At 37.3% G+C, this 23,511-nt stretch overlaps 1 protein-coding gene across 1 annotated transcript; it reads right to left on the reverse strand.

The window, feature by feature from the left end:
* Positions 1–201: 201 nt before the first annotated feature.
* Positions 202–22,885, reverse strand: LOC121376980 (60S acidic ribosomal protein P0-like). Its single transcript, XM_041504796.1, has 10 exons — positions 22,836–22,885; positions 21,665–21,761; positions 19,831–19,930; positions 18,909–18,984; positions 12,935–13,022; positions 8,627–8,773; positions 6,117–6,225; positions 5,768–5,844; positions 4,564–4,704; positions 202–485 (listed from the first exon to the last, which is right to left on the reverse strand). The coding sequence occupies exons 2-10, from the start codon at positions 21,716–21,718 to the stop codon at positions 336–338; spliced, it is 942 nt and encodes a 313-aa protein (XP_041360730.1). The 5' UTR covers positions 21,719–21,761; positions 22,836–22,885; the 3' UTR covers positions 202–335.
* Positions 22,886–23,511: the final 626 nt, after the last annotated feature.

Consider the following 23,511-nt stretch of genomic DNA (forward strand, 5'->3'; position numbering starts at 1 on the left):
AAATCTCTCTCCCCCCCCCCCCCCCCCCCCAAATATTTTCTGGCTACTATTCTGTTTGTCAAGTTCTCTTACCTTCAGAGTACTTGGGCTAGGTGAGCCCTGTGTGTATGTGTGGCATCAGTGTCCACGTATCTACATCACTAACACACTAAATATTAATGTAGCCAGTATAAATAAGTTACAAAACACACCAAAACAAAATCTTTTCAGTTTTTTTATTTTATACATCCATTGCCATATATGGCCAAGCCGGCTAATGGACGTATGCCGAGTTGGTTGTTAATGTCTTTCTGCCACAGTATGCAGAGAACTGCGGCGACCACTCGACTCGTGTTCTAGTCGAACAGACCGAATCCCATGTCTTCATCCTCAGACTCGGACTCCGCTTTCTTCTCTTCCTTCTTTTCCTCCTTTGCCACGGCGACCGGAGCAGCCGTTACAGCAGCTACAGCAAACTTAGATGGGTCTTTCAGGAACTCCTTGGTCTGGGAAAAAAAAAACCCCATCATCATCATCATGTCATGGATTTTATTAGTAGGGAAGGAAAGACGCAACGATTTATTTGAACAGGGCATAAAATTTGAATTTTTCAGACTACTAATATGTCCAGGGTTTCTGCCAGAGGTGAAAACAGGTATGGCACCATATTCAATTTTTTTTTTTTTTTTTAGTTAAACCTTTTGACCAAATTACTTTTATTACCATATTATTTTCTTAACCCTAATCTTAAACTTAACCCATTTACTTTCTGGGGGAGGCCCCCCTCCCATACCCTGCTGACTGATTGCATTCAATTCCTCAACACTATAATTTCTTTCTAGCAAAAACACGTATGTTGTTTTTGTGGTTTTAGTGTTTACACTATTTTTTTTTCAATAGTTCAGATACAAATAAAAATGTTAATGGGCCATGGTAATCAAAAGAGGTCTAATATGAATGATTTTCGTAGCTTTTTCCAAACCAAATTTCCTATCATAAATAAAAAAAAAAACAACAACAAATAAAACAAATTGTATAATAGGACGAATTTGAAAGCTGCCATTTACATTTCAGCACACTACCCGATTGGTTCTTTTACAGGGTGTGTTTATGTGTATTATAGTTGACGCCAAACAATATAAGACAGTGATTTGCAGGAAGCACTGATCTTAATGCTTCCGGGTGTAGACAAGAGTACCAAAATTATGCAAATCCTATATATAAATTTTTTGTTAAATAATTTCATAGGTATCAAATTTTTTTTTTCAAACTACCAAATGCAATTTGAAATTAGTGATTTTATCCGTGTTGTTTTTTTACATTTGAAATATATTTAAGATAAGACTGTTTCAAAAAATAATAAATAAGTAGGATATGCATTTATTTTGTTCGGGGAAAAACAACTAACTTAGGCCAAAAACAAAAAAGGAAAAAAGTTCTGTCCCCGGTCAGACCAAAGTTCCAGAATTGATGCAGCTGTGCATTTTTAAAAATTATTTTCTTTTACCATGGATTGCTCAGGATATATTTAGCACTTTCCAACAGACACGAAAGCACATACCATGGCCTTAGACCAAGTGTGCTGCACTGGTTGGAATGAGAAAACCCCCAATCAGCTGAATGGATCTACCGAGGTAATCTGCGATGTGAATTGCCATAAGTCAGGAAGATTCAGACATCAGTGATTTTTTGTTGGATAAAAATTACTGCTTTCAATGGACTAACAAATTCTCAAGCTTGTCGTGGGGATTTGATCCTACGACCCCAAACACCCCAGGTGAGTGGCTCTACGCACTAAGGTAAATTCCACCCACAAAATAAACACAATAGCTCAGTACAGCGAGTGGTTTATCTTCACCAAACTCAGATTACATCAGTAAAGTATCATCATCGCCGTTTATAAAAAAAAAACCAACATGGTTATCAGGATGATAGTCAAGTTAGAAGGTTTAATATGCACTATCAAAAAGATAAGATAGCACAGCCATTGCACCTGTAGGCCCACTGATTTGGGGGGGGGGGGGGGGGGGGGGAGGAGGGGGATAGGAGGAGGAAAGGAGAGGAGAGAGAGAGAGAGAGAGAGAGACAGAGAGAGAGAGAGAGAGAGAGAGAGAGAGAGAGAGAGAGACAGAGAGACAGAGACACACACAGACATCTAGGTTTGATCACACATCACTGGGCTACGTAAAGTAGTAAACTAGAGACAAATGGTAATCATTTGTAAATGTTTTCTACACCACAAAGGCTACTACTACCGAATAAATGTCACATACAGAGATTTAAGAACGTTAAAACGGCTCAGTACGGCGAGTGGTTTATCTTCACCAAAATCAGATTAGATCAGTTTAGTATCATCATCGCCGTTTATAACAAAACAAAAAAAGAACCTACGAGGATGAAATGACTTCGGTACAATGGTAGTATGGCTACAATGAAGTTTGAAGTTTGTTTAAAGACACCACTAGAGCACATTGATTTATTAATTATCGGCTACTGGATGTCCAACATTTGGTAATTCTGATATAATCTGAGACTAAGTACGCTAAATTTTTTCCCATTAGTAGCAAGGGATCTTTTAAATCCACCATCACAGACAGGATAGCACATACTATGGTTTGACTTACCACTTTTCTTGCCCTGGAACTACCAAAAATTACATTCAATGCTCACAAATCTAAACTGGTTATAACTTTTAATATAAGGCACACATCATAAACTTGAAACCATCCTCAATTTGAACACCGACTGCAGAGTGTAAAATCCTCATGGTGGTTGGAGATTTGCTTACGATTTAGCCGAACAATGGCTTTCAAATAGCATATCCTGGATTGGACAAAACTGGCTAATCGCAGCGAAGCTGACGAAATCCAGCCACGGGAATGTACTATGCGTGAATACTACTTGTGACCATGCGCATCATGTTTTGTTTTTTTGGGTGTGTGTGTGTTAAAGATTAAATGGAGAAGCGATTTATGCGCTTCCGCATAGCTCTCACATCTTTGTAATTAACTGAAATGTTTCCTACATCATATGCTATTTCCTACCAAATATATGTCATGTACAGAGATTTAAAAACGTTAAAACGGCTCAGTACGGCGAGTGGTTTATCTTCACCAAAATCAGATTAGATCAGTTTAGTATCATCATCGCCGTTCAAAAGCAAGAATTCCTCAGGACGCCTACCAAAACAAATATCGGTGTAATGTGATACCGTCCACAGGTGCAGCTATAAACCAAGTTTCAATGAACTCATGACTGGTATTCTATAAGAACCTGATCTAAATGTGAATCTTTACCGTGAAATTTTAACGGGACAGATCCTAGTTTCAAACAGTGAAAATTAACACTACTTTTAGTTTATCTACAAACCTGTAACACAAATGGATAAAGTTACAATTGAGTGAAAGACGAGTGACTACTTTACTTAACTTCTCAGACGCACATGCTTTTTAAAAAAATATGTTTAATGCATTTTATATTAAAAATACCAGGATGACCAGAAACACTTTGAATGTATGGAAATGGACAATGTAAACAATAAAATCTAAGTAAAGTATGATTTCAGTTATCTAAAACGGCTCTTAATAGTATAAAAATGTACCGTAGTGTTTAAAAACTAGGGTATTTTCCTTTAACTTGAAACTTTAATGCAATAAATGAAGCAGTCGTCTAAAACAAAGCCTACATTGCCATTTTACTACATAAAAGCATGTTGACAACTTACTGCCATCAGGATGAAATGACCTTTTGCTTAAATCAAAGAATAAAAACAAACATTTTCAGGCATAATCGGCAAAAGGTTAATTCCGTACTCAAGCTTTCAGACTGAAGTTTATTTACAAAACCTGTTACCAACTCAATTTTAACAAGTTTAAATGTTTTCCCCTACGAGACTAAAACAAAAACATGTTGACAACTTATGGATATCAGGATGAAATGACCTTCATACTGAGCATAAATCAAAGAATAATGTTTTATTTAACGACACCACTAGAATACATTGATTTATTAATCGACTATTGGATGTCAAGCATTTGGTAATTTAGACAGTCTTAGAGAGAGAACCCACTACAGTTTTCCCCATTTGTAGCAAGGGATCTTTTATATGCACCATTCAACAGACAGCATGTCGGAATACTTTATGTACCAGTCGTGGTGCACTGGCTGGAATGAGAAATAGCCCAATGGGTTATCCCAACAACTGGGATTGATCCTAAAACGAGCGTTTTACCACTGGGTCACGTCCGAAAGAGATAGCTTTCCAGGACATTACAGGCCTGGCTTTTAAAATGCACACCCCATGATGTGTACAAACATTGTATGCAATCAACAAACATAAACAAAAAAATATGTTTAAAAAAGCAAGCAAGCAAAAAACAGCTCAGTACGGCGAGTGGTTTATCTTCACCAAACTCAGATTAGATCAGTAAAGTATCATCATTGCCGTTTTGAAAGTCTGCGCACGCGCGAGCGAGCAAGAGCGAGAGAGAGAGAGAGAGAGAGAGAGACGAAGGAAAAAAACCTTGGAAATTATAGATATATTTACTGCACTGCACACCTATAAGCAAACGAAAAGTAAATTACCTTCTCAGCTTCAGCGAATGAGTAATCAGTCTCCACGGCAACAGCGAGCAGCCTCTTGAATCCACTGACGATGGAATGCGGGACGGATGCGGTCGTGGGGTAGCCGATCATCAGAGAGATGCTGGCAACATTGCGCACCACCTGAAATAATAAAACACATACTAGAGTGGAAACATGGTTAAAATCATTTCTGAGTATTCTACAAATACACACGAACCACCCCAACACCCCTCTCCTCAGATACAAAAACAAGATCTGTATATAAGCAGGGCTTTAGATGGCATCAGTCGAGGTGATAAACATCGTGTCCAAATTACAGATGCCCAAATCAATTACAAACATGCTGACCGTGAAATATTTCAACCCAAAAACACTGAAATGTTGAGGATAATTATAAGGAAATGTTTTATTTAACGACGCACTCAACACACTATTTACAGTTATATGGCATCGGTCATATAGTTAAGGATCACACAGATATTGAGAGAGGAAACCAGGTGTTGCCACTTCATGGACTACTCTTTTCGATTAGCAGCAAGGGATCTTTTATATGTACATCCCACAGCCTTTGATATACCAGTCGTGGTGCACTGGCTGGAATGAGAAATAGCCCAATGGGCCCACCAACGGGGATCGATCCCACACGGACTGCGCATCGAGCAAGCGCTTTACCACTGGGCTACGTCCCATCCCCCAAATTACAGATGCACTACAAACATGCGGACTTAAATAATATTTTGCTCCAAAACTGAAATGTTACGGTTAATTAGATTAGAAAATAACTTGTTACTTCAAATGCATTTCTGAATAACAACAACTCTACAGCAGTTAATTACAGTACTGAACTAAAATGACCTTCCTGCAATAACAAAACGATAAAGTCCCTGCTGTGCCCAAAGTAGTGGGATCTAGTGAAAAACACTATATTCAGATTTGTCCCCTATGTTGCAAAATCCTCATTTTATCAGCTCTACCAACACTACAAATTTTAAAAATTAAAACTACCAATTAATGCTTTGATGCTTTGGGTGGGGGCACCAATTAATGTTTTTGGGGGGTGGGGGGGGGGGGGGGGGGGTGGGGATCTGCCACTATTCAAAAAGCTCCCCCTTGGTTATTTAAAAAAATTAAAAAAAATTGAAGGGCTTTAAAGTTTAGGTGTGTACATAGCTCATACACTGGCTGACAAATGCATGTGCTGTACCTGCATGAATTTTGCTCTGAGGTCATCATTCGTGATATCCAAGATGGAGGGATTGAAGATCGTTCCAGAGTCGTACACTGAAAACCATTAAAATTAAATTAATAACACACACAAAGAACAATCAATATTTCACAAGAGACAAGGACTGGGATGTGGAGATGGACAATAAAAAGTTGAAAGATAGTAGTTGCCAGATTAGGAAAAATGTAGACAGAATTCTAATCCGAGAAAGGAAATGGGGCAGTGGGATTAAAAAAAAAATAATAATAATAAAAAAAATAAAAATAAAAAAATAAAAGAATTGAAAATTGATAAAAACAAAAACTGCTGACATTATGATTGCACCGACCTTGCTCTACCTGGAGACCGTAGTGGAACGGCGAGATGTTTAACATGTTCAGTAGTGTCGACTCGGACTGTCCGACTTTCTCTCCAAACTTGATCAAATTCACTTCATTCTACCAAAAGGAAGGAAATGTTTTATATGACGACACACTCAACACATTGTATTTATGGTTATAAGGCGTTGGATATATGGTTATGGACCACACATATTCAGATAGGAAACCCGCAACATTTTTCCTAATGCAGCAAAGGATCTTTTATATGCACTCCCCTCCACCCAGACAGGAAAGCACATACCACAGTCTTTGTCCAGTTGTGGTGCACTGGGTTGGAACAGGAAAAAATGGATCCACTCAACCGACCGAGTTAAATCTCGCCCACGAAATACTAGACGAATAATTAAAAATTAGAACTCTGATAAATCCTGAAAACTCCTTTCTATTGAAGTAACATTTCCCAAATTTATAATCTGTTACGCTTTCTATCAAAGTAACATTTCCCAAATTTATAATCTGTTAAGCTTTCTATCATAGTAACATTTCCCAAATGCGTAATTTATTAAGTGTTGTTAGGTCGGTAAGTGATCATACCCACCAGAGCAGATCTCTGCTTACCCAACAGTTATCTCCCCTTTCTGAAACGGCAAGGAAACAATATATATATGACCTTGCAGCTGGGAAGGGTAAACATTATAGACAAGACAGATGACCAGGTTTTACTTTTGAAATTAACTCGACAGTCCTCGCCACCAGCAAAATCAAGGCGAGCTGAAGATGACTCCCCTGATTTGTTCTAGGCGAGCAATCACATGTGTCAAATAAAATGCATTAAATATTTTAGTGAGAGGCGATCAGTTTGTCACTCTCCTAAAACCTTCCAGGCGAGTGTGGAGGGGAGCGGGAGTGATCACTCGCCTTTCCTGGCGAAGACTGCGACACAAATATTACACAGTTTGAAAATGTCCATCACTAAAGTAAGATTGAATAGGTATGCAATAAAGTATTTTACATTACAATAACTTTTTTTAAACACTGGAATGCATTAGAAAATAGCTATTTCATAGTGAACATTTTCCAGTGTTTTAAAAACAGAAGCATCATGGACTATTATTAATTGTAGCAATAGTGTGATGTGAGCTATGGGATGCAGCATTTTAGATCACCTTCACCCATGTCAAAATAATTGGCAATTCCTATTGAGCCAATGTCATTTACATGTCCAGGGCTGCGGAAAGCACTCGCCCGCTGGCTAAATGCGAGTAAAAATTCTTACGGACGATTTTAAAAATGCAACTACCAGTCCTACAGTCTATCTTTTTGATCTCGTTTGACACGTGATGTTGATCACCAAGTCTTATTAACAATGTTTTATCAATATATCTATATATTCCGTTTGAAGTGAAGACACTGTATATTATAATATTGTTAATAATGCATAGTTGTATAGACTGACGGACTAGTAAATTTTAGTTGGGTTCTGGTCTGGCAGGTTTGATAAACATTTTCTATATCTGCACGCCTGATGTCAGTATTTATTCAAAATTGTAAAGAAAATATCAATTTTAAAAAAATAAAAGCAAAAAATTGTATCCTCTGTACCTTTACTATTACTAAACAAAATAAAGGGTGGGAAAAAACACCGATTTGGAATTAAACAAAATGACAGTGTGTAAATGTATTCACTGGGTCAGGGGTAAAAAAATAACTACCTGCATTTTGGAATTTGTGTGTGTATTTTTGCAGGTAAGCACGCAGTATTTCTAACACTGACATCCAATCAAAGTAACTATTAAGTGTATGTGATATTGATAAGTGTTGTTAGGTCGGTAAGTGATCATACCCACAAGAGCAGATCTCTGCTTAACCCAACAGTTATCTCCCCTTTCTGAAACGGCAAGGAAACAATTAGCATATGACCTTGCAGCTGGGAAGGGTACAAGTTAACTAAAAGTAAAATCATCACTAACAAAGTAATATTGGACACTGGATTTCATCGAAGCATCATTTGTCAGATTTTCAATACAACAATGGCATTTTGCTGAATGTATCTTGTATTTAAAAGAGCGATAAAAAAACTTGTTTTGTTTTGTTTTGTTTAACAACACCACTAGAGCACATTGATTTATTAATCATCGGCTATTGGATGTCAAACATTTGGTCATTTGGAGTCTTGGAGATGAAACCCGCTACATTTATATGCATCATCCTAAAGACAGAACGAGAAATAGCCCAATGGGCCCACCGACAGGAATCGATCCCAAACCGACCACACAAAGCAAGCGCTTTACCACTGGGCTACGTTCTACCTGCAGTGGTAAAAAAATTGCTAAACTTTGTCTTAGTATACGATTCAGGGAATATTTTGTTCTGTATCTTTACGCCACTTTCAGAGATCACTACACAATTAAAAAATAATAAATTCTAATCAATTTTCATTTCGACTAGAAATATCGCCAAACAAGATTTTGAAAACAAAATATTCCCTGCAGTATATGATGAGCTAGGTCATACTCACGAGAATCTCAATGCAGCCCTTGGTGATCTTGGTGGGGATGGAGAGAGCCTGGAAGAAGGAAGTCTTCTCTGGTCCGAGTGTCGTCTGCTGGGCCGGGATCTTCACATCGAGTGGAGCAACCGCACCAGCACGTGCAGGAGCTTGAACCTGAAACAGAGGAAAGGAAGGTCTGTTTAACGACACATTCACTTGGCCATAGTCGTAAGCAGAGTCCCTGCTAAGCCATGTACGTGAATCCAATTAACGACACATTCACTCAGTAGTAAGCACAGTACCTGTTAACCCATGACACATTCAACTAGTCATAATCAGCAGAGCCTATTGTAACTCATGTACAGACTAGTCCAGAATTCACGGAAAGGAATTTTGCAAGAAAATAATTTGAGGGCATATGATAAACACATAACCACTGTTCGAGATTGACGGTATCCCGATATCCCAGAATTTTATTTTGGATACCAGACTTCAAGAACCCAGTATCCCACCGGGATGCCATATAATATTTGTTTTGTTTTTTTAATCCTGCGTTTTTAGTTTTCACTAAAAAGATGTGTCGTCATTTTCTGGCAAGTTAAGTAAAAGTATTTTTAGCGGCGTAGCAATAGACTGGGAACAGCTAAGTCACTATTGTTTTTGTTGGATATTTTCTCCTTTTTTATTTGAGGTATTGATTCCACTTCTGCAGAAAATTGATACAGGTAGGTTTATCATCAGTAATGTCAGAAACACACATTACTGCTAAATATTAATTTATGTCCATATTACTCAAAAATAAATGCAGCAAATCTTTTTGCTGACTCCGTTTGATTGCTAATATCACAAATTCTGTGATTTTGATTGCGACATAGCAATAGACTGGGAACAAGAACATTGTCGTCCAAGTTTGTTATGATGTTATTTATGAATTTCATTTAAGTTGGATACTATATTCTCAGGTGGGTTACCAGATTTTGAAATGTTAGCATCCAACTGGGATACTGCCCAAAATTTTTAATCTCGAACACTGCTTAACGGACCAAATAAATGCCCCAGTGAGTAGCATTCATGACAAAATGAGCACAGCAAATGATATTTGAGCGTAGCATGGCCGAATGTCATAAACAGCAGCAAAAGAAAACACCAAATAACTTTGAACACAAAGATGCATTATTCCTTCTGTTAGCATCATATTAGTTCTCTGGTATTTCAAGTTACAGCAGTTCTCTGTACCTTTGTGATGACTTTCTTCTTTTATTGGAGTGATCTCCACTATCATTGGCTTTTCTTTTCAACATAGTATTATTTTTAACGGTAGGTTATATGGCAAAGTTGAAAGAAACTGCTATATAAACTTTTGAGACAGATCCTGTTACAAATCAGTCTTTTTCCCAACTGGCATTCGTTCACATGCAATTTTCTATGTTCACGGCATGCAAGCGTAACATAACTGAAGAACAGTTCTTTGAAGGTTTTATAGTATGCGACACTGGGGTAGGCCTACAGTAAAAATACATGTCTGTTATTGAATACATCTTACTATAACTGTTTTACAATTCAGGTTTTAGTTACTGTATTCCAAGATTACGTCCAATTTTTAGTATAATTGCCAGAAATCGCCCCGCTTTTCAACTGTACTCTGTAGACCTATAACTTTATTATAAAGACGAAATGTAAACGCTTGGCAAATAAAATGTAATTCGTTGGTAGAAAAATTGACCAAATACACTAATCATCCAGTTATGTTTATCTGTTGCAAAAGTTATTACTGGTTTTTATTTGCGCATCATACTGGATTTTTTTCAACCGAGCTTAGCAATTTGGGCATGAGCATAGCGATCATCGACTAAGCTTACAGTGTTCGAGATTAACGGTATCCTGACATCCTAGAATTTAATTTTGGATACCAGACTTCAAGAAACCATAATTATAATGTGGGGTTTTTTTTTTTTTCCTGCGGTTTTTTTTTCCGCTAAACAATGAAAGTCGTCTTTTACTGGTAAGTTAAGTAACAGTATTTGAGCTTGTACCCAGTCTAATGCTATGCCATAACAATATCTCCTCCAACTCATACCCAGTCTAATGCTACACTGGAGCAATAGCGGTGTAGCAATGGACTGAGAACCGCCAAGTTGTTATTGTTTTTGTTGGATGGTTCCTCCCTTCAAATTTTATTTGAGATATTGATTCCACATCTGCAGAAAATTGATACAGGTAGGTTTATAATTAATAATGCCAGAATCACTTATAAATTACTGATAAATATTAATTTGTTTTTATTATTCAAAAATAGTATCAGTTCGATTGCAAATTTCACGAATTCCGTGATTGTGATTGTGGCGTTGCATTAGACTGGGAACGAGAACAGTGTCATCCAAGTTTGTGATGATGTTATTTATTAATTTCATTTAAGTGGAATACTAAATTCTCAGATGGGATACCAGATTTTGAAATGTTAGTATCCAACTGGGATACTGCCCAAAATTTTTAATCTCGAACACTGAGCGTAGCAAACTACACATAAAGTGTAGCAGTTGGCAGCTCTGATATTTAAAGCTGTATGTGATGTTGATAAGAAGTGTCGTTAGGTCGGTAAGTGATCATACCCACGAGAGCAGACCTCTGCTACCCAACAGTTATCTCCCCTTTCTGAAACGGCACGGTCACAACTAGCATATGACCATGCAGCTGGGAAGGGTATAAGTTATAACAAAATTCACACCAGAAATCTTCAGTTAAAGTGTTAATAATACTTGGAGCTCACATCAAACCCCTAATTATCAATATGTTTATGAGCATACACATGTATATTTGGGGGTGGAAGAGTTTATTAATGGTAGCAAATGCTTTTAAACAAAACACTTCTTACAAAATGTGAAAAATGAACTTCTTGTTCCAACTACATTAATGTTTGAGTGGGTACAAATGTTTCATAAATGCATAAAATAAAGTTAGTATTTGAATTGGCATTATTTTCTTTCTTCTTTAAATTTTTATATTTTAAATGTTAATGTTGAGTAAAATTAGGCAAAAAATTAAAAAAGTAGCATTTTACATACAGACATTTGTGGCCAGATGTCCAGTATTTATGCTCATTAATCCCAATGACCTTTTGTGACCAGATTTTATAATATTTAATTTTTTTTTTTTTTTTTTTTACAAATTCATTAAAAAACAGCTGTCACAATCCGCTATCGAGACCTGAAAATTACCGCAACATGCCACCAATGTTGTCAAGCGTAAATACTTGCCGAAAACTTTTTCAACTAAAAATTCCAAGGTTTTATTCTATACTGTCAATTTATTTCCAGTGTGCTATTAATATTTCTGTGAGTGCCGCGTACAAAACAGCGGGAAATATAACTTGGGGAATACACTGTATACAATGTACAGAGGGTAAAAACCAGTGTGGCACCCAATTTTCTTTAGCAGATATATCTTTTTAGTATAACCATTTGACAAAATTAATTAGTCTTATTACTGTATGATTTTTTTAACCCTAACCTGAACTCATTTTCTTTCTACCCTGTTGACTGGATGCATTCAGTTCCATAACGTTATACCTAAAAATTTCTTTCTGGCAGAAACTCTGGTACAGTATGTCGTCTGGCAAAGATATTTCGCCTGCGGCAGTCAGAAGGTTAAGTGTTGTTGGGTCGGTAAGTGATCATACCCACCAGAGCAGATCTCTGCTTACCCAACAGTTATCTCCCCTTTCTGAAACGGCAAGGAAACAACTAGTATATATGACCTTGCAGCTGGGAAGGGTAAAAGTTACTGCTAGCCTTGTTCTATCAATCACTTTCTATTTACATTAAAAAAACAACAATTGAAGTTGCAGGTGATCCCAAACCAATCATGCATCAAGCAAACATTTTAGGATATGGCGCCATACCCATTTTACCCTCTGGCTGAAACCCCACTGTCAGGATGAACAGGTATCCTTAAAGGCACACTGTCACGGATTTAAGGACCTTTTTTCTCTCTAAAAATGGATAATAAATAAAAATTACATTGTTGGAAACCAAATCTAGCTATTGCATCACCTCAACTGAACCATGATGGAGTGAAATCCATGTCACCCCTCTCGGCAATTTTAGTGTTTAAATTATGGACCATTGCCATAATTCAATTATTTTTACAAAACGTCATTAATAAATGGAGTATGGTGGTTATGAAGATGGTTGAATAAAGTACATTTAGGGACAAATCAAATTATTTTTGTTCAGGTAATACTGTGTTAAACTATTAAATAAGTCAGTGGTCTGTGACAATATGCCTTTAACAAAAAGCCAATTACGGCTGTAAGAAAACAAGACATGCAATACAAACCTTATTCAATATGAGAATATCTCTAACTTCCACCAAGTCGCCTTTAGTGAAGACGAAGCCGATGTTACCCTTGATGTAGTTCAGCAGTCTAAAACAAATAAAAAAATATATATATAAATTAAGTTTTCTCGTTGGGTGAAAATAAGTGGAAACAAAAGGCAATGACCGGTCCGATCGTGTGACACCTTTGGTGCCAAACAAGTGGTTTTTCGGTCGGAGATTGTCAATTCAACAACAAATAAAATGTTTTTATTGTTCAAATAAAATATAACTTTCACTTAGTGTATCAAACATACAAATGGATACAGATATGGGACAAATTTGAGGTTGTTAAAAATACTGTTAAATTACGTTGCGATAACTGCCGTAAGCTAATGAAGTTTTTCGGCAGTTGCGTTTTCGTACACACAACACGGCTTGTTTTCTTTGATGTCCAGTGTGTAGAATGATGATTATTTTTGTGTGGAATAAAGTGTGCATTTGGAAATAGCGGAGATAGGTGCTGTAAAATATAGTAGGGTGCGGGAAAATAAAGAGGTGCAGAAAAATAAAGGAGGGTGGCAAAATGCAATAGCGGACCACCCTGCTTAATGAAGCAGCGAGAACACTAAAATTAGTCGCTTATAAACAGTTACCATCACAAAAAAACCATAAAAATCTACGTCCAACAATAAATGCAAACAGCTTCACCAGTTTTTCTAAAAAGCTATAAAAATTAAGTTAGGCAATTATGCAAACAGGTTGTTCATGTGTTTCCTACACCTAATACGTTTGTTGTTTGGTTGGTTATCGATTTTACCCACGAGAGTAGATCAGTGCTACCAAACAGTTATCTCCCCTTGCTGAAACGGCAAAGTCAAAACTGTTGATATGACATTGCAGCTGGGAAGGGTAATGACCATTAGATATTGGAAAATGGGCCGAGAAAATGTTTATCCGTATACGCTGCAGGAAAAGGAACTAACTCTACACTTTTGGGGTTTACCCTCATTTAAACCCAGTATCAAAATGATAAGACACAAAACCAGTGTCCATAAAATGTGCTGCGGTGACAAGTAAACTTTTACCTCCTGTGGCAAGTTTGTTGTTTGGTTGGTTATCGATTTTACCCATACGAGCAGATCAGTGCTACCAAACGGTTATATCCCCTTACTGAAACGGCAAAGTTGAAACTGTTCATACAACCTTGCAGCTGGGAAGGGTTTATTAACTATTAGAATGTCAGAAAATAGATTTACTTGTTAGACACTGTAAAACATTGTACTCAGCTATTTGGTGTCTCAAGATATATAGTTATTTCTACATCAGTAGACCCAGTGATTTTCCGCGATCACAAAACGGATGGAATTCCCATTGTGAAACAGAATTACTATTTTCCACGAAGCTAAAGAAAGTAAGGAAATGTTTTATTTAACGATGCACTCACTTTTATTTGCGGTTATATGGTGTTAGAAATATGGTTAAAGACCACACATACTGACTCGATAATTGAGTGAAACCCGCCGTCGCCACTTAATGGGCTACTCTCTTCAATTCGCAGCAAGGGATGTTTCATATGTACCATCCCAGGCAGGATAGTATATACCACTGCCTTTCTTACACCAGTTGTGGAGCACTGGTTGGAACGAGAAATTGCCCACTAAGTCCACCGACTGGGATCGCTCCAAGACTGACCGCGCATCACGCGAATGCATTACCACTAGGCTATGTTCTGCCCCACCTAAAAAAATTAATACCGTTTCACTAATGCCACATGCTGTAAAACTGATGACCGACCCGTGTGCAGTACTATTGGCAAAACGAAAGAAATGTTTTATTTAACGATGCACTCAACACATTTTATTTACGGTTATATGGCATCAGACCACACAGATTTTAAGAGGAAACCCGCTGTCACCACTATATGGGCTACTCATCCGATTAGCAGCAAGGGATCTTTTATTTGCACTTCCCACGGCCTTTGTTGAACCAGTTATGGATCACTGGTCGGTGCAAGTGGTTTACACCTACCCACTGAGCCTTGTGGAGCACTCACTCAGGGTTTGGAGTCGGTATCTGGATTAAAAATACCATGCCTCGACTGGGATCCGAACCCAGTACCTACCAGCATGTAGACCGATGGCCTAACCACGACGCCGGTACTATTGGCAAATGCATAGTATGATCAAGGCACACAAACTTCCATGTCTTTTTTTATGTCTGTTACAGAACTTCAAACAGGGATTCTAGATTATGGTAGCCCCACTCCCATGGCTAGTGATATTCAGTGTTGGGTAAATAATTATTATAACTATCCCAATGGCTAGTGAAACATCCCTTAATTCTTATTTTGTAAATATGAATATCCTGCCCCTCTTCCCACCCCTCAATATAGCTCCCTCTTTAGGTGATTATCCGATTATTACTACATGTATTAGTAAAACTATTTATTTAAAGTAGGGCTAGCTAGTATATTTTCAAAATTATGTTAGCAGGGCTTCAAATTTACAATGTCAGTTGGGTATGTGATAAACCATTAAACACACTGAAATTAAAAGTTGCACATTTTGAAGACCCCCCCCCCCCCCCAAACTTCAATATAATTTAAAAGGTTATGTTGGTATAGTTAACGTAACTGAACAATCTGTCACCTGGGTAAACATCATGTCACCCAAGATTCTAGAACACTGGTCGCTGTTTCTTACTACACTTGTAGGCCTGCCAGAATATTTTGAGGGTATGTAATAAAAACAACAGGTCGTCACAGTGCCACTATTAAGTGGTTTTGGGGTTGAAATCTTTTTGAATTAAGACCGCATTTCATGTACTTTTGAAATTTATTAAACAGTGGTTCTTTTACTAGAAATGGTCTAAACTTAATTAATTTTTTTTTTTAGAAAGATTATAGTAAGAGAACTACTGTTTAAAATTAGTACCTAAATGAAGTGTCCAATATCAAAAGATTTCAAATCCATAATCACCTAGTAGTACTAGCAGGGGCACTTACGATTGGTTTATTTTTTCTTACGTATAGTAGATTATTTTCCAACATGAAACCAGCTCCCAGTCCCTCCCCCATTTGCAAATTTTATGTATTTTATGCTCAGACTACCTTGTAGGTATCTATTGTTCTTCGCGCCACATCAACGTCATTGGGTTTAACCATTTCTGGCTATGACGCCATACGATGTGACCCTCACAACATCAAGGACTTCATCATAGCAATATGTTTAGGAGAGGAATAGTAGTAAAGATTTAGCACCAAAAAACAGTTTACCCGGGGTCCATACACTTTATTGTAAACTAAATTCTGTGACTTCCTGAAAAATAATGAACCTGCATTACTAATTCTGAGTAAATATTTTCTTTCACATAACTATTATTCATGTTAAAGAGGATTACATAATGATTCTATTTAAGACTACAACAATTAACAGTGTTTGACAAGAGTTTTAGAAAGTCACTAACCTTCACAGTAGCTTTGGCTAGTGCCCTGTGTAATATTATGGTAATACAGTTGATAATTTTCACTAGACCAGACTATAAATTCACTAGCCAGGATCAAGGGCTTGTGGATCTGTCAAACCATGCGCTTAATTCCATTTTATTTAGCTCAGAAAGTTCAAAATGATCAAGACAATTAGTTTAAGATTTGTGTGCAGTTAGAAAAAGTGTCTGATAAACCAAACAAATGTGGTGCCACCTAGACATGAAGAAGCTATGCTAATCATTCCCAATCATTTTGCCAAACGACGTGGCTAGCCTAAAAAAATTGTCCCTTTTACAAGATTCCAACAATTGCCCAAATTTAATGACACAGCAGACCCTTGGATTTCACGGAAATTATAGTTTTCGGTACCGTATAGGTAAAATCACAGAACCGAAATTTCGTTTCCCATGATCATATCAGGTACGACTAATCAAATAAATATATAAATGATAAGTTTGTTGTTTGGTTGGTTATCGATTTTACCCATAAGAGTAGATCAGTGCTACCTAACAGTTATCTCCCCTTGCTGAAACGGCAAAGTTGAAACTGTTCATACAACCTTGCAGCTGGGAAGGGTTTATTAACTTGAGTACTGCAGGCGAGATATCTCGCCCGACATCACGGCAGTCGACATACTGTATACAGTGCATTCCCCAATTCATATTTCCCGCCGTTTTGCACACGACACTAATCAGAAACGGAAATATAATAAAAGAAAAAAGTGTTTTTTTCTAAATGGTGGCTTTTGTTTTGATTTTTTCAACTGAAAATACTTTTAAATTTAAATACTAGTAAATTTTTAAGCGTTTTCGTTCACTTGACAACAATGTCAGTAAGACAAGTAAAACAAATTGACCGAATACTACACGGGACATGTCGAACCATGCATGCACGTGCAAATTGAATTTCGCGTTGTCGACGATTAACAGTGCAAAAATAATCGATAAAATTCATGAATCCTGATAATACAGCTCACGGCTAATACTACCTATATAATTTCATGACACAATGAATTCTTTAACACAACAAATACTATATGTACAAATCGGAAGTTTCTTTTTTTGTTCAGTATAGTTCCCTTTTATTACTGATATATGGTACTTTTAATTTTAGAATGTAACTGTTCATCACGTAACCGATTGGCGGTTCTCGTGATTTTAAAGTTGTGTAACCGACACGCGAACAGTAGTCTAAAGGTTAACCATGAATTGATCACAAGGCAAAGAAATGAAAAAGGGTTTCCCATGAAATTTGAAATCTTATCGCCTGCACAGTAATACCAAGAAAAAAATAAATATAGTCTGTTCTTTGAAAGACTGAAATTACATTTTGCCCCTTTCATGCATCGTACAGACAGACTTGAAGTGCTACAATGATCGCTTCAAATCTATAACATATACTAACAAATACTATGTAGACAACGAAATAACACTAATACATGTCTAACATAGAATTTTGTCATTTTCACTTAGAGAAATATGTGAATTGGATTCTAAAAACAAGATGTGGATATTAATTTCAATAGTGTACTCAAAGACTGCTTTTCAGAAATTACACCAATACATATCTAACATTGGACGTAGGAATCATATTAAATTTGTGATATTTTCATAAATGTGTGTATAGGATTCTAAAAATGAGCTGTGTACATTAATTTTAACATCGTACTCAGACTGCTTTCCAGCAAGATTTGCTCTTCGCGCCACATCAACGTCATTGGGTTTAGCCATTTCTGGCTATGACGCTGTATGATGAGACGCTTGCAAAAATAATCTTTCATCATAGTACGACATTTAGTAGATACAAAATTGGTTTTATCATCAATCAATTCATATTAATTAAAGAGCAAAATTTTAGTATGTTGATTAGACATCGGGCCATTTTAATGTAATCTGCAAGGAAAAGAGAGAAATGTTTTATTTAACGACACACTTAACACATTTTATTTATGGCATCAGACATACGGTAAGGACCACACAGATATTGAGAGAGAAACCTGCTGTCGCCACTTCATGGGCTACTCTTTTTGACTAGCAGCAAGGATCTTTTTAATGCACCATCCCAGACAGGATAGCACATACCACGGCCTTTGATGTACCAGTCGTGGTGCACTGGCTGGAGCGAGAAATAAGCCTAATGGGCCCACTGACGGGATCGATCCCAAAACCAACCATGCATCGAGCGAACACTATACCACTGGGCTACATCCCGCCCCAACTTGGGCCAATAAAAACCAATCAGAGAATGGGCTCACAAAGTGGGGTCAAACCCCTGCAATTGCCCAAAGCAATCGGCAATGATGTGGACTTTTTAATTTTTCACAGGACTATTTTTGCTATGGACTATATTCAGGGTTTTTTCTCTCAAAAGCTTGTTTTTTGCTATCAACATTTTCTTAATTGCAGGGGTTGGGGGTCAAACAACCAAAGCTCGCTCAACCCACTGGGCTACATCCTGCCACATAATAAATGTGGGAGAGATGTTAAATGAACCAAAAGGACATACTTCTCAAGCCCTGGGTTGTTTTCAAGGTGACCTCTGATCGCCTTCCTCATCATGGTGTTCTTCCCCATCAAAATAGCTGAAAAACAAGAAACATTTAACAGGGCGAGGGTTTTATCACCTATGTTTCTAGACTCCGATAATGGGCACCATTCCCCACCATTCTACAGAGACTGTCGTTTTTTTATTCCCCATTTTGGAGTAAAAAAAACCATTCCCAATCTGAATGTAAATCTCATTCACTTGACAAACCTTCCCTCCCCAATAATGTTTTGTAATGCACAATAAATATATTTATTTGAACAACACAAACTGTACATGTATACACACATATATAGCATTACATTTCTAATTCTTACTTGGCTTAATAAGATGTTTTTGAAATGATATTTTAAAGCCAAATTTGAGAAATAAAACCCCTAGAGAAACAATTGAGTCGACCTACCAAGTTGTAGGCGAGCCCATTGGACCATCTCTACAACTGGTATATCAAAGGTCACAGTATGTGCTATCCTGTCTCTGGGATGGTACATATAAAAGATCCCTTGCTACTTTGAATTTAACATGGCAAGTATTATGTTAGTTTTAGACTGATATTTTGTTACTAAAACCTTCATTATAAAAGCTATCTTGTTAATTTTTAGTTTTAAATTAAATTTAACACAGACGCGGAAAATATGATAGGGTAGTTTATTTATGATAAAATGGTCAAATAAAGAAGTTACTTTTTCAGCCATCTTCATTTGTTCATATAAAATAATGGGTTTATTTATCGAATGGATGGAAGAAAAAGAATCTATCATATGCAGTTATGTGGGATAGAAAAAGTACACCAGAGGTAGTGGACTTTCTATCCCACATATGATGGAGCCTTATTAATCTAATTTGTTTTAACTTTGTAAAGCTGAGACAAAAATCAGCTTACCTCCCTTTCCCCGCAGCGCCTGTCGAATCTTCTGCATCTGTTTCGAGCCAACATTGTCTGCGTTCACAATGAAGCACTTCGGGTATTCGTCTAACAATTGCTGCAAAGAACAAAATTAACCACAATTATGCATGTTGAAATCAAACAGGAGTACAAATTTGTCTGATCATTCATAATTTTTTATTACAAATAAGTCTAAAACAGGAACAATTTTCACATACAATGCAGAACTTTATAAATGATGGAAGTATGTTCTGACTGACCTCTGGGTCAGCAGAAAACTGCCAAATTACCTATAGATAATTTTGAAAACTGCAGAAGCCCAATTATTTTCTAACAAAATGTATCAATTATTTCATGAAATTATTCAACCAAATTTAAATAAAATTTGCTGATTGTTTTGAAATGTGCAATAGGCGAAAGCCAGAGCTAGCACTGAAAGTGCAAAATATGACATCCAAACACAATGGCCACAAATGGTTTGGAGTGAAAGAAAGAAAGAAATGTTTTATTTAACGACGCACTCAACACACTTTATTTATGATTATATGGCGTCAGACATATGGTTAAGGACCACACAGATTTTGAGAGGAAACCCGCTGTCGCCACTACATGGGTTACTCTTTCCGATTAGAAGCCAGGGATCTGTTATTTGCGCTTCCCACAGGCAGATAGCACAAACCATGGCCTTTGTTGAACCAGTTATGGATCACTGGTCGTGCAAGTGGTTTACACCTACCCATTGAGCCTTGTGGAGCACTCACTCAGGGTTTGTTGTCGGTATCTGGATTAGCTCCACTATTACATGTAGATCTAAGACAGCCAGTTGGAGCTCATGTCCACCAATCAAAACCTTAATTGCAGAATCCTGCCAGCGATTTAAAAATAATTTGAAAACATTCTGAATTATCCTGAGGGTATACGACATGTTTCGTGTGAATTATGAATGCCTTAAAACATGTTTTATTTTATAAAATAAATAATTTGTAATGTAAAACTGAAGACTGATTTAGTTGTTTTTAATTTTATAAATAAATAAATAATTTTTAATGTAAAATTGAACACTGATAACCCACCCCGTACGTATTGGTATGGTTCGCTGTACTGTGGCCACTAAAATAGACTCGCCAGATATTTTTAGAATTTGTATGCTCCCAAATAACGTTATCAAAGGTGAAGTGTGATTAGTCAATATTTAAATTATTATTTACAGACGAAATGTTACCTGGACATTGGGGACTACGCAGTGTTGTTAGTTTTAAATCACTGGCAGGATTCTGCAAGTAAGGTTTTGATTGGTGGACATGAGCTCCAACTGGCTGTCTTTAGATCCACATGTAATAGTGGAGTTAATTTTAATTAGATTGAAAAATCCCATGCCTCGACTGGGATCCGAACCCAGTACCTACCAGCCTGTAGACCGATGACCTGCCAATAAAATCTACAAAAATGTGTGTGGTGCCATACTGTTTCAACCTCGGGCTTTGTGATGTGAACATTAATCATTAATCATGGGTGAACAGGTTATGAAAGTTTTAGCAAGTAAAGTATAAAGTTTTGTTTAACAATACCACTAGAGCACACTGATTTATTAATCAGCGGCTATTGGATGTCAAGCATTTGGTAACTTCGGTAACAGTCAAGAGGAAACCCACTATATTTTTCCCCATTAGTAACAAGGGATCTTTTATATGCACAATCCCCGACAGGATAGCACATACCACAGCCTTTGATATACCAGTCATGGTGCACTGGATGGAGTGAGAAATGGCCCAATGGGCATCAAACCACTGGGCTACATCTTACCCGTCCCTTAGCAAGTAAGAGTTCTTACAACAATCTTGAGGAAGTAGTTGGACTTCCACGTGGCTCTATCTTCCTTGACCATCTTTGTGGAATCAGGGACAGCGTACGCCGTTTAAAGATAGAACCTGAAAACAAAAACACTGTTGTTAAGAAGAAATAAAGGTATAATATCCGCCCGGTCCCCTCCATTATTATTTTTAGTTAGGGTTTGAGGGTTAGGGTTAGGGTTATGGCTGGGGTTAGGGTTAGGGTTAGGGGAAGGGGGGACCGGGCGGATATTTTTCCGAAATAAAGATATTCTCTTGAAATATTTTTAAAGGCCTGTGCTTTCGAGTGATCACTTCTACACTTCCCCAAACTCAAGCAATCAGATAATGATTAAAATCAAAAACTACGTAAAATGTTTTATTTCAAGGCATGCAATTAAACTACTAAAAACTTCCAGGCGAGAGTGCAAGCAATCCCCTCCAAATAATGTTATAGGAGAGCTGAAAATCAAAATAAAGTAAAGTAAAGTTTGTTTTATTTAACAACGCCGCTAGAGCACATTGCTGAAAATCAAATGCTTTGCAATAACTTCTTTCTTTCCCCTTCTTTAAATGCAATTCCTTTTAATAGTCATGGGATTGTTTAGTCCGAATGGACACAAAGTGTGAATAAAAGTATTGACAATGTTCCCCCTGCACTAGGAATTGTTCGGCTGGCATGGTTATCATTTAAGTAAAGTGAATTTCAGTTTTTATCATGGTGAATGACTAAGGGCTTGCTAATGATTCTCACATTTAATTCGCTAGTGCAAGGCGCAAATAAATGAATGATCCGCATCGATTTTGCTAAAATAGGCAAAGTTAATTGAGGTTTTTGCAATTTTTATTTTATTTTATTAAACAATATCAGATTATAAGGCTCATATAATAATTGCTAACTCAAAGTTCATCTCCATGAACTTCGAACAGCCAACTTCGTTGCCAGAGAGCTGAGAGATCATTGTTACCGAGTTCTTTGAAAACGGAACTTCCACATTTAATAATTTATGATATTAATTTGTGGAATAATTTTTACGAATATTAGCCTTCTCATACCAAATTAAACACAAGACAGTTTTAATGTATGATTAATATTTATTATTAATTGGTATATGGCACCTAATAACGCCCCAAAATAATAAATTTGGGAGCAGTGAAAAACACGTGTCGTACCAATCCAAAATGTCGAACGAAAAGAACGCCACGCGGCCCGTGTGCTGCCACCTGCCAAACAAGGGCAATAACTCCAATCACACACCATATAGTTGGTTTGGTTTTCGCTGGCGCGTGTTCAGAGCGTGGATTTTGGTGTCACCCCCCCCCCCCCCCGCCCCCCGCTAAATTAAAAAAAAAAAATCAATATTTTCCGAGGAAGCATGTCTCGACCCTCTCCTACAAAATTCCCTTGCCTTAATCAGTGGAGGATCCAGAAAATCCATTTAGGGGTTGGGGGCAGTGACATGAGGTGGAATGCCAAGGGAACTTTGAGGGAGGTTTGGAGAGGAATCGTAAAACAAATGAAAATTAGTATATAATAAAATTATAACTATTGCAAAATTTAGAGGGGACGGGTCCCTGCCCCCCCCCCCCCCAATAGATCCGCCTCTGTTAATCTAGACCCCCTGCTATAATTCCTGCACACGCGCCTGTTTCGCTACATAACCTAAATTACAACGTTGGCGCAAATTTCATTTGTCAGTAGGCCTAATCCGTGTGGATATACGTATACGAATACGTAATCCACAATGTATAGTGGATACGCACACACAGGGGCGAGACGTAGCCCAGTGATACAGCGCTCGTTCGATGCGCGGTCGGTGTGAGATTGATACCCGTCGGCTATTTCTCG

Source organism: Gigantopelta aegis, chromosome 7, assembly GCF_016097555.1.
Source record: "Gigantopelta aegis isolate Gae_Host chromosome 7, Gae_host_genome, whole genome shotgun sequence".
Taxonomy (NCBI): Eukaryota; Metazoa; Mollusca; class Gastropoda; order Neomphalida; family Peltospiridae; genus Gigantopelta; species Gigantopelta aegis.